Source organism: Camellia sinensis, chromosome 11 (assembly GCF_055761805.1).
Source record: "Camellia sinensis isolate YWXY chromosome 11, ASM5576180v1, whole genome shotgun sequence".
NCBI lineage: Eukaryota > Viridiplantae > Streptophyta > Magnoliopsida > Ericales > Theaceae > Camellia > Camellia sinensis.
The window spans coordinates 146,350,518-146,364,169 of record NC_138971.1 but is presented as its reverse complement, the minus strand read 5'-3'; the positions used below and the strand labels follow the sequence as shown (position 1 = coordinate 146,364,169).

The window sequence follows — 13,652 nt, the reverse complement described above, 5'->3', positions numbered from 1 at the left end:
ATACGGAGTTGCTCTAGTAGAAGTTCGAATTGAAGTCTGGTAACCCCAAAGAGCAAATGGCAGCTTATCTGGCCAGTCCCGGTAGGTCTCCACCATCTTTTGCAGAATGTGCTTGATGTTCTTGTTGGCGGCCTCACCAGCTCCGTTGTTTTGCGGCCGATATATGGATGACTTATGAAAAACCACACTGTATTTCTCCAACAAGTCGATCACCTCCTTCTTGAAGTGGGAACCATTATCCGAAATAATCTCATTCGGGACCCCGTAACGACAGATGATGTTGTTTCTGATGAACTTAGCAACGTGCGATGCCTTCAACACCGCGTAAGATTAGGCCTCAACCCACTTTGTGAAGTAGTCTATCACTACCAAAATGTACTCATGCCCATTGGATCCCTTTGGAGTGACAGCCCCAATTACATCAATCCCCCGAACTGAAAACAGCCACAGTGAAGTCATGTTGTACAACTTTGACGGCGGAATGTTCATGCGGTTTGCATGGATCTGACATTTATGGCATCGCCGGACATAGCCAATACAATCCTCCTCCATGGTTGACCAGTAATAACCCTGTCTAAGGATCTTCTGGGCTAGCATCACCCCATTCATGTGCACTCCGCACTCTCTTCCATGGATGGCCTCCATCAGGCGCTTGGACTCTTCAGCATCAACACACAGTTTGTGCATCCCCAGATGACCCTACTTGTACAGTTTACCCCCGCAGACGGTGAATTGAGCAGCCATTCTTCGGATTGACCTCTTATCTTTGGCATTTTCCCCTGGTGGATACGCCTCTTTTTCCAAGAAGTTCCAAACGTTGTAATACCAAGGGCTCTCATCTTGTACCTCATCTATGGCAGCAATCAGCTCGTAGGTCGGCACGAATTTCTATTCAATGATGATTGGGCGCATCTGGAGTCCAAACGGGTTGTCTATCATAGAAGATAGAGTTGCTAATGAATCAGCAAACCTGTTGTTCTCTCTTAACAGATGGGAAAAATTCAGTTTCTCAAACCGAGGAATCAGAACGTCCAAGGTCTGGTGATAGATTCTCATCTTTTCTTCTTTAACTTTCTAATCTCCTTTAGCTTGAGATACAACAAGGTTCGAGTCCTCGATGACATCCAACCGTTTTGCCCCTAGTTCCAGGGCGGCTTCTAGTCCAGCAATATATGCCTCATATTCTGCCTCATTGTTCGACACTTTGAACCGAAGTTTGAATGCTAAGGGTATACAGGAATTGCCAGGTGCTATCAGCAACACCCCTATCTCATACACGTATTGGTTTGACGCTCCATCAAAGTACATCGTCCAAGTCTCTTCTTCGATATGCAGAATGGCCTTGTCTGGGAATAGATACTCAATTGCTTCATCTCCTTCAACTGGGTGATCAGTTAGGAACTCTGCTACCGCTCTCCCTTTCACTGACTTGCGCGTCATGTACTTTAAATCAAATTCGGAAAGTAAAAGCAACCAACGGGCTAGCCTACCCGTAAGTACCGATTTCTCGAAGAGATATTTGATGGGATCTAATCTCAAAACCAGTATTGCAGAGTGAGCTAACAGCTAGTGCCTCAGCTTCCTGGTAGCCCATACCAAGGCCAGACAAGCCTTCTCGAGCGGAGTGTAGCGGGTCTCGTAATCCAGAATTTTCTTGTTTAGGTAGTAGATAGCCTTCCCTACTTTGTCCTCAGACTCCTGTGCAAGCATGCAGCCCATTGTCGTTTCAGTCACTGATAGGTATAGAATCAACGATTTTCCTGGCTCAAGCAGTGACAACACAGGTGAGTTCCGTAAATATTGCTGCTCGAAAGCAACTTGGCATCAGCCGTCCCATTGGAATTTTTTTCCTTTCTTCAGGAGACCAAACAGTGGTTCACAAGTCAAAGTTAATTTTACAATAAACCGTCTTATAAATTGCACTTTACCCAGAAAGCCTCGCACCTCCTTTTTAGTCCTTGGTGGTGGCATTTCTAAGATGGCCTTGATTTTGGAAGGGTCGACTTCAATGCCCCTCTGTGTGATCAAGAACCCCAGTCTTTTCCTTGTTGTAACACCAAATGTACATTTCTGAGGATTCAGCCCCAACAGATACTCTCTGATCCTTTGGAAGAATTTCTACAAGGTGGTGTAGTGGCCCTTTCTTTCCTTGGACTTGACAATCATGTCGTCCACGTACACCTCAATCTCTTTATGGATCATGTTATGCAAAATCGTGGTCGCAGCTCGTTGATATATAGCTCCAGCGTTCTTCAGCCCAAACGGCATAACCCTATAGCAATAGGTTCCCCATGGGGTGGTAAAAGCAGTCTTCTCCCGGTCTTCGGGTACCATCAAAATCTAATTGTAGCCTGAAAACCCATCCATGAACGAGAGCAGCGCATGCCCAGCAGTGAAGTCCACTAATTTGTCGATATGCGACAGAGGGAAGTCATCCTTCGAACTACCTTTATTCAAATCCCTGAAGTCCACGCATACCCGAATTATGCCGTCCTTCTTTGGCACAGGAACTATATTGGCCAACCAAGTAGGGTATTCAGATACCAGTAGGAACCCTACGTCAATTTGCTTGGTGACCTTTTCTTTGATCTTCAGAGCCCAGTCCGGGCGGATCCTTCAGAGCTTTTACTTAACAGGTCGGGCCTCAGGGTTAAGAAGGATCCGGTGCTGTACAATCTCAGGATCGATTCCAGGCATGTCTTCATAGGACCACGCGAAAACATCTTTGAAATCTTTTAATAAAGTGACTAAGCGCTTGCGCTCTTCCGAAGACAAAGTGGACCCGATTTGGACCAGTTGCGGGTCATTCTCAATACCAACATTAATTGTGGTGATTTCATCAACCAAGGGTTTTACAAACCTCTCCTGCTCTTGATCAATCAAACGTTATAACACCAGAGGAATTTTTTCCTTGTCGTTTTCATCAAAATTTTGAAAGTCTTGATTAATGCAATAAATTAAAGGCACAAAAAAGTACTCGGAAGCCACAGCCGTACCATTCTCATTAATAACATCCAGTCTGTCTGATTCCTCTATTACAACAGACTCAAAGGAAAAAGAAAAAGACGACCTGGACAGGACAATGGCATCTTGGTTATCACCCCCAAGAATACCGAACTTAGACTCAGACGAGCTGGAACCTGATTCCGACTCCACAGACTCGGTGAAATCAGATTCTGGTTCACTACTTGACCCTGTGCTACTTGATAAAAAGCCCTCCTCGTATTGCCAGACGAGGAAGGATGCGATGGATGCATTCAGAATGTTTGAAGATGGGCCCACAGCCGCTTCATTCCCTATCATGGACACTAAGAAGCTATTCCCCAAGCACTCTTGTACGATCTGAGGATCTGAGAGTAGACAAGCCAGTGCTACCCCCATTTCAATCTCTATGCTATCGGAATCCTCTTTCTTGCACTGCTCAGCCTCAGCTGGTGAGTCTATCTGCTCTTTGGCAACATCATCCCCGGATAATTGCAAGTCAAAGAAAATCTCAGATCCCGGTAAGAGCCGCCTCTGTGCATTTAGCCATGGCTCTGGGAAGCCGCAGAACGGGAAGTCTTCCCCTCCCTGGACAAAGCATCCGTTTAGGGTACCCTGGATAGGTCGGCGCATCAACTCATAATGCTTCCCGACCTGCTTGGCTCTGGCTCTTCCGGTCATCTCTCTTCCTTTCCTCACCCAGCCCTCCTTGGTAAGCAGATAACCTAAACTAAAGGTATGTGGGTTGTGCGGCACTTCGGCCGATGCTGCAATCCCTTTCGAGCCACTTCACCTTAATCCCATCCCGGGAATATGCTGAAGCTTGTTCATAAGGTAGACTGATTGTGCACTGACGTATAGCCCCTCATCAACAGCTAGAATGTTTTGTACAACCTGGGCCTCGGCTAGGGTGAATCCTGATAAAAACACATCCTCCGCACTATGTTCAATCTTCAGAACTGGTGTAGATACCTTTGGCGGCGGATGGATTGAAGAATTTCCAAAAACAATGGCCACCCCCTTCCCGTAGGGGTATTTCAGCATCTGATGCAGGGTGGAAAAGACAACCTTCACCTGGTGCAGCCACGGCCACCCCAGGAGTAGATTAAAGGTTGCGGAAACGTCCAAGACATGAAACTCAATGTTGTGTTGTCCTGGACCAACCTGAGTTCGAATTTGTACAGTCCCTATCACCTCTCGGCTGGTATTGTCATACACTCGTATCATCTGGGCCGTAGGCACAAAATCCATGGGCTTCAACCCGATAGCATATGTCGTCCTTGACGAGCACACATTGATAGCAGATCCTGTGTCAACAAGGACCACCGGCACCCATTTCTCTCTACACTCGATAGAGATGTAGAGAGGTTTGTTATGACTTGAGCCCTCAGGCGGCAGTTCCTTGTCAGTGAAGGTCAACGTCGGGGAAGCTTCTCCTGGAAAAGCCAGCCCTACCAGATATTCAGGCGTGGTATCAATTGAAAGTTTTGCTTTGTCCATGGCAGAAAGGACGGCCTGTCGGCGAACTCTTAAGGCCATAAGCAGTCCTCAGATGGAGATGTCTGCTTGGATTTTCTTAAGCTGTTTCAGTGCAGCCTCCTCCTCGAGCAGTCTTTCTTTCTGCCTCTTCGCCTCTTTGTCCTTTCCAGACGCCTCTAGCTGGACTAGGTGTGGGGGCTTGAAATACCGCCCACTTCTGGTCATGTGGTCAACCTCCTCCACATACCAGGTATCATCTAGTTGATTACACCCCCAATCCTCATCGGTGTGGGCAAGACATAAATCATCGTCTTCCCACCACATCCTGTCGGCCACTGACAAGCAGCTATTCGGTTCCGTTGCAATTATTTCTGTGCGCACAGCACGCTCCGTCCCCGCAGGGGCTTTGACCTTTCTTGCCCTCTCCAGATCTACGATCTTTTCCTATTCAAGCTGCTTCAGCGCAGTATTTTGTTCAGTACCTTTTGTATTCAAACTGCCCGGATCCCGAGCAAAATTCTTAACACCGGTGCTCTCCAGCGATCCCTCATGATTCTCGGCCATTCTGGCCATTGCTGATATCTCAGCTCTTGATTGCCTCTGTTCTGGCTGGAGTTCTTCAGCAACATCCGGCTGGTCACTGAGCCACTCCGTATTCTCTGCTGACCCATCTAAGTTGAACCAGTTAAAGTTTACATCCCCTGAGTCCTGCTCTTTAAAGAACTGCAGATCTGCAATGCCCTCCTCCAGCTCTATTAGGTCATCTATCCCCTGACTAGGTCCATCCCCCCGAACCATACTGATCTCTACCCCAACCGGCAATTCTACCCTCGACCTAACCTGATCTGTTAATGTGATGTAACCACTCGAGTTGTATTCAACGCTCGCAAACCCCTCAAGCTTTGAATCATCATTCTCATCTGCCTCCATAATCATCCCGGTTCTATCTTCGATAGTCACCACCACTAGTTCGGGTTGGGTTAGGGAGGTGCTCAACATGTACAAGTCTGTGTTGTCCGGGATGAACACCTCCGGCTTGGGTAGGTGGGAGGGTGTGATGTATATGCTAGGGTCGTATGACACAACCCCAGTTTGGATCAGGTTGATGCGTTTAGGTAGTGGAGCTTGGTTATGTAGTGGGAGTGGGTTGGTTGTGACATTGGTTTTTCCGGAGGTGCAATCACCCTATTGTCAATGAGATCCTGGATCTCGTGACGCAGTCTATAGCACTGGTGTCGTGACCATGCTATCGGTGAAAGGCATAGTATTTAGCTGGGTTATGGAATGGAGGAAGTTTGTTTGGCAATGGCCGCGGCTCAAGGGGCTTCAAATGCCTTTTCTGGATCAGAACCCCCAGAGCTTTAGACAGGGGCATGTATAGTGGAGTAAAGGTTCTTTGGCCTCGAGGTGAATATCTGGCTGCTTGTGAGCTACTTCCAGACGCACCGGTGAATGGTGTGGCTGTAAGTGTTTTTGGAGAGGTGGTGGTGACCATGCCCACATCTGAAGTTCTGGCGGCTGCAGCATTACTCGTGCATGCATTCATACTGCGGGAAAATGCCCTCTTGGGCTGCTCTCTCTCATGGTCAATTAGGCCCTGCTTCATGGCGTTATCGATCTGTACCCCAACTCGTGTAAATCCGCAAAGGTGGAAAGGGGTAAGACGATCATCTTTTGCATCAACTTAAGTTGGAGGTTGCGCACAACCATCCGAATTCGATCCTTGTCGACCGGCCTGATGGTCATCATAGAAGCTTTGGCCCTCCAACGGGTTACAAAGTCGGAGAAGCTCTCTTTCGGCTTCTGTCTAGTTGTTTCAAGATCACGAGTTGTGATCTCAATCTGCGTGTTGTAAGAGTATTGAGCTACAAAGGCCTCAGCCATCTCCTCTCAGCTTTTCTTAACAGAGTTTTTCAACTTCGCATACCAGATGGCCGCGATACCCGGCAGGGTCCGGCCGAAAAGTGAAAGTTTTTATAGTCTGGAGAGGCCCATTGGCCTTAGGATGTCTGAGAATAGCCGCAGGTGTACCATGGGATCCCTAGAACCGTCAAAACGGTCTATGTGCGGCATCTTAAACCGTTCCGGCAAAGTCACCGCTGAATCGGTGTATCCATCCTTTATGTCTGGTATAGAATTGACCCCCTGGGCCCGTTTGAACAGCTTCTCAAGCTTACTCATCTTCAGAACGGTTGGGTCCATCTTAGATTCAAACGATGTATCTGTCGAGAAGGCCGGTGTCTTTGAAATTTGCGATAAAACTGGTGACGGGGCTTGCCCTGTTGGAACGTCCGTATCTTCCTGGACGTTTGCAGTATCCCCGAGTGTTGGAATTCTAGGTGGGGGTGGGGGTGGATGCGAAGCAGATGCTCCAGCTTGTTGTGGTTGCGGTTGCTGTTGTTGCTGAAGTCTGGCAATCAACTCTATTTGCTGGGCTATAACCTCAGCCAGACGTGCAGCAAACTCTGCCTGACGGGCAGCATCCCGCTGCATGGTTTGCATAGTCTCCTGGAGCTGACGCATCATTTCCTCCATAGTTGCCATAAGGTGTTGATCTAACTGAACAACAGGTATATCTCTCTCTGAGGTAGGAACGGAAACCTCAACTCGAATACTCACTGGTGGGGGGGATAATGATCGCTGATCTAATGACCGATGTACTGATGAACTACTCCTAACTGACCTCCACCTAGTAACCAGGGGTAATGAAAGGAACACTGGTTGTCCTATCTATCAGATCCTCGGATCGATGAAGTCTTCGACCTTTGATCCAAAGTGCTTGGGGAATATCTGCCTGGTCAAAAGCAATGATGCTAAACTACCTTGCAAAAAGATAAATAAAACATAAGGAAACAATAAGCAGAAAAACGGATAGCATAACGACTTAAATTAAGACAACATATAGTTGGCATTTGTAAGCTGAATACACTGTTCTCGACACTGATCACTGTTCCCAAATCACTGGCCCAGATTTGATACCCTCAGGTAAACCTGATTCCCCAAATACTGATGCCCACAGGCCTGATACCTAGACTTGCAAACTGATACGTGCATTCCCTGTAGAGACACACTCTAAAAGTACATAGCAAGCAAGTGAGAGCCAAAACACCCCTATGTTGGGGTAGGGTTTCTCTGTCTTATCTTGTCAGGAACTAGGGTTTCACTACGCACACAGCAGTTTCAAACAACCTACAATCGGGTAAGCAACCTGTCCTAGTTTGGAATGGTCTCTACGGATTCTGATATGCACTAGATTGAATGGTCAAAAAGGGTGCCCTAGTAACAACTGGGGTTTGTGTTCCCATCGTGGCAGAGCCCGTAACCGGTCCACCTTATGGCACACAGCCTCCGGCAAATCGTTCAGGAATAGCAGACGGCAAACACTGTGACTTAGGAGCACCAATGCAAATGCAATGCAAAGAAACATATAAGTGTAGTCAAAACAATATATCATGAGTTCGGGTCAAATTCTCTAAATCCCCAGCGGAGTTGCCAGAAACTGTAGACCGCCCGGAACTCCGCTCCGCGCGGGAGGGCGTGAATCGTTGTTCTTAGCTACTACAGTTCGGACTCATGTCACAGTTTTGAATCTAATCTCACAAAGTGCAATGTGAGATTGATAAATCACCAAAGAGTCCAAATCTGGCAAATCGTTTTGGAAAACTGATTTTTATCAAGAAGTGCCAAACATGGACTGTTTTGCCAGATTTTAGAGTCGCCACCTAAATATTTTGTTTTGGGAAATTTAAGAAACCCTGACTCGTGCCTAAAGCCACGTGTCTGTCATCACCAAAGTTGCCTCAGCTCGGGAACTTGGGAACAAGAAGGGAAGGTCATGCAATGAGCACCCCCGCTTGCCCGATCAAAGATCGGCCTCTACTAATCATGATATGTTATTTTTGAAAAACACATGCGCTCTTATTCCGGTTTATTAGCTAGCTTACTATGTGATGCGCACAGCATATAAGTATAGACTCAATTACGCAGATTGGAACAAAATAACTCATGTTTGTTTTTGAAAGTGATTTGAAGGTGCTACTCGCAAGTAGGCTAAAACGCGGATTTACCACCCTCAAGTGGGCTTAGAAAAATATGATTTTGCCACTTCAAGTCGGCTTAAAACTCACAATCATCGAGTTGTTCCAATTCAAGCAATCAAACCTCCACCCACAAGCATTCAAGAAGTTAATCACTTAAGCAGATAGCCTTATGGCAAACATGCTGTCATGGCAACACTCACACTCATGCAAGGATACTAAAGCATAAACACTTACCGAGTACTCTGAGCCAAAATAGAAGCTAGTTAGAAATCCATGCATGATCCTAGCTATGTCAACAATGCCTAATGCAGCACATGCAAAAATGCAACTAAGATAGGCTCAACTATTCTAAGATGTCATGTGAATGCAACTAGATAACATGTATTCAAATTGATATTAAAATACAATGCAGTTAGTATGATGCGCCGAGCCCAGTGTATGAAAGACAGATGAATGATGCAAACATGCGAGCATAAGGATGTTAATTGAAACATGTCCTAAAACTAACCATCGAAAGCTGGTAAACAAAAGGAAGAAAGAAATGGGGGTTGGAAGATATGCATCACACACACGCACACTTATTACAATAGTTTTGCCCTCTCGACAAAGGGTCCGAATAATAAGCTAAGCTACACTAAGCTAAGCTAATTATTACAAGCCAAAACTAATTAACTAACAAGCTAACTAATTATTACAATCCAAATTGAAACAAATACCTATGCTAAGCTAATTAAAATATTACAAAACAAATCAAATAACTAATTTACACGAACTAATCATAAGTAATGAAATGGCCTCGCGAGCAAGGAAGTGATGCATGCTTGGTCGGGTTCGCTCGGAAATTCACTATCGTGTCTCATGTTGCCTCTGTTTGCACTGTTTTGGACTTCTGACAATTCTGCCAACTTTCAAGATAATTCTGATCCACCTTACGACCATGCTGAGAGGTGGTCGGCCAAGAGGAAAGGCCATCGGCCAATTTTGATAGCCGATCGGCAGATTAGATGGTCGATCGGCCACTGATTCCTGTAATTTCCTCATTTTGCTACAACAGAGCACTAACAGAGACATGGCATTGTATTTGCAAGAAAATGTGTGTGCAACCACACTCCTTATCATGTCACATGCTTAAAGGAGTGTAGTGCTCGACTCTCGAGCCATTAATCACGCATCTCAATGCATGATGGCCAAAGAGGCCGAGTTGCACAAATCAATATTAATGAATGCACACAAACAACGCATAAGACTCGATGAACCTGCACCTTATCATATATGATCAAAGGTGTCAGCGACCGAGAAATGAGGCACGTTTCATCACTTCAAGTATGAAACATCCCTCGTTTCTCGTGTTTGGACTAACACCCTATCCAAACACAATGCTATGCAAGGCATGCATACACAACACAATGCAACATGAGCATGTCAACACAATGCAAACAATAACCATGCAAATATCATGCAATGCAACAAGCATGCAACAACATTCAAACAACATGCTCAATGGACTTAAACCGAATATGGATAGACCTCAATCATGCCCAAAACAGTGGCCAAAATGCATCAAAACTAAGGCACAAAAGGGGCAAGAACACATGCTTATGTGGTGGCTCATCAACTAAGCATAAGAACACAACTCTCAAAAGTGCTCAAGGAGTGACAAATGTGAGAGTGTAGCAATGAAGTAAGCTCTGAAATTACATTCCAAAGGATGCTATATCATGCACATATGACAAATAAAGCATGCTAGCTTAAAGCTAGCCAATGGACTCACACCATGGCCATAACAAGCAAGCCCCAAAGGGCCAAGGTGGCTCAAAACAATCCCAAGGCAAGTCAAAACAAGACCAAAAACATGCTAGAACAGGGCTAACTCATGCTAGAATGGAAGGCACAAAACAAGACGCATACAAGGTCAATGAAGAGGATTGCACTACACCTACCAAAACCAAGCATGAGACAACTTTACCAACAAAAATCAGAGTTGTATTATGACAAAATAAGACCAAATACGCACTGAAATGGTGGCCCAAAAGTCTAGGCAAGATGGCATACATATTGGCCCTGATTTAAGGCATAAGGAACAACCTTCCAAAGGCATCGAAAGAGTGACACATGTGAGGGCATGACCACACTACACACACTAAAATCACATACCAAATGATGCTAAATCATGTAAATAGCCCAAGTAATGCATGCTAGTGACTTGGAAACTCAAAGCTAGTGAGCAAGAATGAACTATGGCTATACAAAGCAAGGCGTGCATGACTAAAACAACATAAATTAGAGCTTAAGCATGCTAAAACATGGCCAAAAGCTTGCTGGAGGTAAGCCAAAATCATGCTTGAATGATGATCAAAAATATAGAGCATGTTAGGCTAGCAAGTAGCATTACACTACAAGTGTATGAGGCATTCAAGAGACAACCAAACCAGCCAAAAATAGAGTTATACCAGGTCCAAAAACTCACAAAAACATGCTCAAACTAAGCCTCAAGAAGATAGAGCTTTATGCTCTTTTGATGAGCCATTAACACAAGCACACAAAACACAAGGAGAGGGGATGAGCTCCTCTTACTTGAGACCTCAAAACACCATTTACACCACTGAAATTCCTCTGGAATTCAGTGTGAAGAGGCCAAACAAAGGCTAAAACAAAGGCCTAAAGAGATGGTTCAAAACAAGGCCAAACAAGGCTCTAAAGGGGGTAGACCACCCCCCAACACCAAAGAGGCCTTAAACAAACATGTAAAACACTTCAAAACAAGACTTTTTTCAGTTGAAAGCAAGGCCTAAAACAGCATGCAAAAGGGGCCAAACACTTAAGCAAAAACAAGGCTTAAAAGGGGTAACAACTCACCCTTGAAGAAACACAGCAAACCAGCACTTCTGAGCCAAAGAACACAAACTTTGAGAGTCCAAACAAGGTCCTCTAGTACCTCAGCAACAAAGCAATGGTGCTTCACTAGGTGTTGTAGTGCAAAAGTGAAGACAAAACACACTTTAAGGCACCAACTCACACAAATATAAAGAGAGAGATGAAGAAATATGAGAGAGAGATACATGTTTTGTATATCAGATTTTCAGAATCTCTGGAAAGTGAGAGGGCCCTCCCTTCTTATAGAAATCAAGTCCTAAGCTTCCTTAGCAAGCTAAAGCTTGGTTCAAATCCCTCATACACACGTGTATGGAGGAGGCAGTCTGTGCTCACCAGCTGGCACAGCTGGCGTGCACAATGCCTGCAGAAGTAAAGAAAAGGCCTCGGCAAAAAATTATGGCCGATCGACCAAAAATGGTACCGATCGGCCAAAAAAGGTACCGACCGCCCAACACTAATGGCCGATGGTAAGAAGGAAAGGCCGATAGGCATGAGGCCTGGCCGATGGGTTATAGGGCTAGCCAACAAGCCACCCCTTTCCCTCAAAAACAAAGCCACAAGCTCATGGTGCACAACCAAGCATAAAGCAGACAAGTTGAGAGGTTCCAAGGCAAGGCGCGTAGCCGAGACCTTCAGGAACTCAAAATGAACACGAGCATGGATGATCATCGAGTGTTCAAACGATGACATCCAAGTCTTGAGGACGGTCAAAAATGGGGAGTCTACAGTACGGCCTTAATGTTAGTTACCACGTAGCATGGTTAGGTGTGGAGAAGGCAAGAGGAGAAGTGTATGGTGACTATCGTGCTTCATTTGATCAACTTAGGTGGTACACGGATGCGGTTATGCATTACAACCCTGGGAGTTATGTCAACTTGGATTTTGAGCAATCTACCGGCCAATTTAAGCGGTTCTTCATTTCATTCAAAAATTGCATTGACGGATTCAATCATATCTGCCCATTATTGTTTCTTGACGATACTTTTTTAAAAGGGAGATTTAAAGGCAATTTGCTTGTAGCGACGGGAAAGGATGGCAACAAAGGTATGTCTCTTACGATGATTACTTCATACTTTCATATAGTAACGCATTACACTATGACTAACTTTTTTTTAAATCCACTACAGTAGTAGGTGATCCCCAATTGCAAGATTGTTTCCAATTTAATGTTATTTTACTAACATTGTGTGTGGTGTGATTCGAATTGTGAACAATTGTTAATGTGGACGTAAACTTTGTTAAAAATATTTCATCTAACAGTAAACCTGTTAAATCTACCAAGTATATTCCCATTAGCTTTTTCTATTGTTGACTCTGAAACAACTGCAAATTGGACTTGGTTTTTACAGCAACTGACAAAGGGTGTTAGTAGTGCTCGCACATTAACTTTCGTATCCGACTGTAATATTGGGCTACTTGCATCCTTGCCTATTGCATTCCCATCTGCACACCATGCATACTGCTTACAACATCTCCAAGCAAATTTGAGGGACAAATTACGATGGGTTGACAACTGTGTACGTTTTAGTTTAATGGCCAAGTTGCGTGAATGTGCGTATGCTCCAACTGAGGCTTCGTTTCAACAGCATTGGACGAAGCTAAAAGGAACAGGACGATCTGGAATAAATAATTTCTTGGAAGATATGCCACCGAAGCATTGGGCCAACGCATATTTCAGGTTCGTACGAGGCTTACACGTGCTAACATCGCAAGTACCCAATATGTGATTGCATTTTCATTATGTTTTCATAATATGAACAGGGGCAAACGAATGGGGAGATGACCTCGAACTCTGCAGAATCATTAATAAGTTGTTACTTGATGCCCGTAATTATCCAATCACAAGGTTGGTTGATACAATCAGAAATCAAATAATGACTATGAGGGCTGAGCGTAAAGTTTTGGCTACTAATTGGAATGGGTTACTTTGTCCAAAAATGGAAAGCCGTGTTAGGGAGGCATACTCTAATGGTTGCACATGGATTATTAGCCAGTCAAATGAAGACATATATGAGGTCCATTCATTTCCAACGGTGTTGGTAGACGTTGGCAAGCGTTCATGTTCTTGCTTCTAGTGGCAATTGAACGGATTCCCATGTTCACATGCGGCAATACAGAGTAGTGGAAGGGATTTCAGTACATTTGTTGAACAATTTTTCACTGTCAATCAATATAGAGCCGCTTATTCTGGATACATTCAGCCAATACCAACAGTTGACAAACCCTCCTTCTCGGAAGACGACTTCATCATATATCCACCGGCAGTTAAACGTCCTC

General features: G+C 44.9%; 1 protein-coding gene across 1 annotated transcript; it reads left to right on the top strand.

Moving 5' to 3' along the window:
- Nucleotides 1-12,088: 12,088 nt before the first annotated feature.
- Nucleotides 12,089-13,450, top strand: LOC114322923 (uncharacterized). The gene is made up of 3 exons (XM_082895506.1): nucleotides 12,089-12,419; nucleotides 12,636-12,926; nucleotides 13,137-13,450. The coding sequence occupies exons 1-3, from the start codon at nucleotides 12,089-12,091 to the stop codon at nucleotides 13,448-13,450; spliced, it is 936 nt and encodes a 311-aa protein (XP_082751632.1).
- The last annotated feature ends 202 nt before the right edge of the window (nucleotides 13,451-13,652 follow it).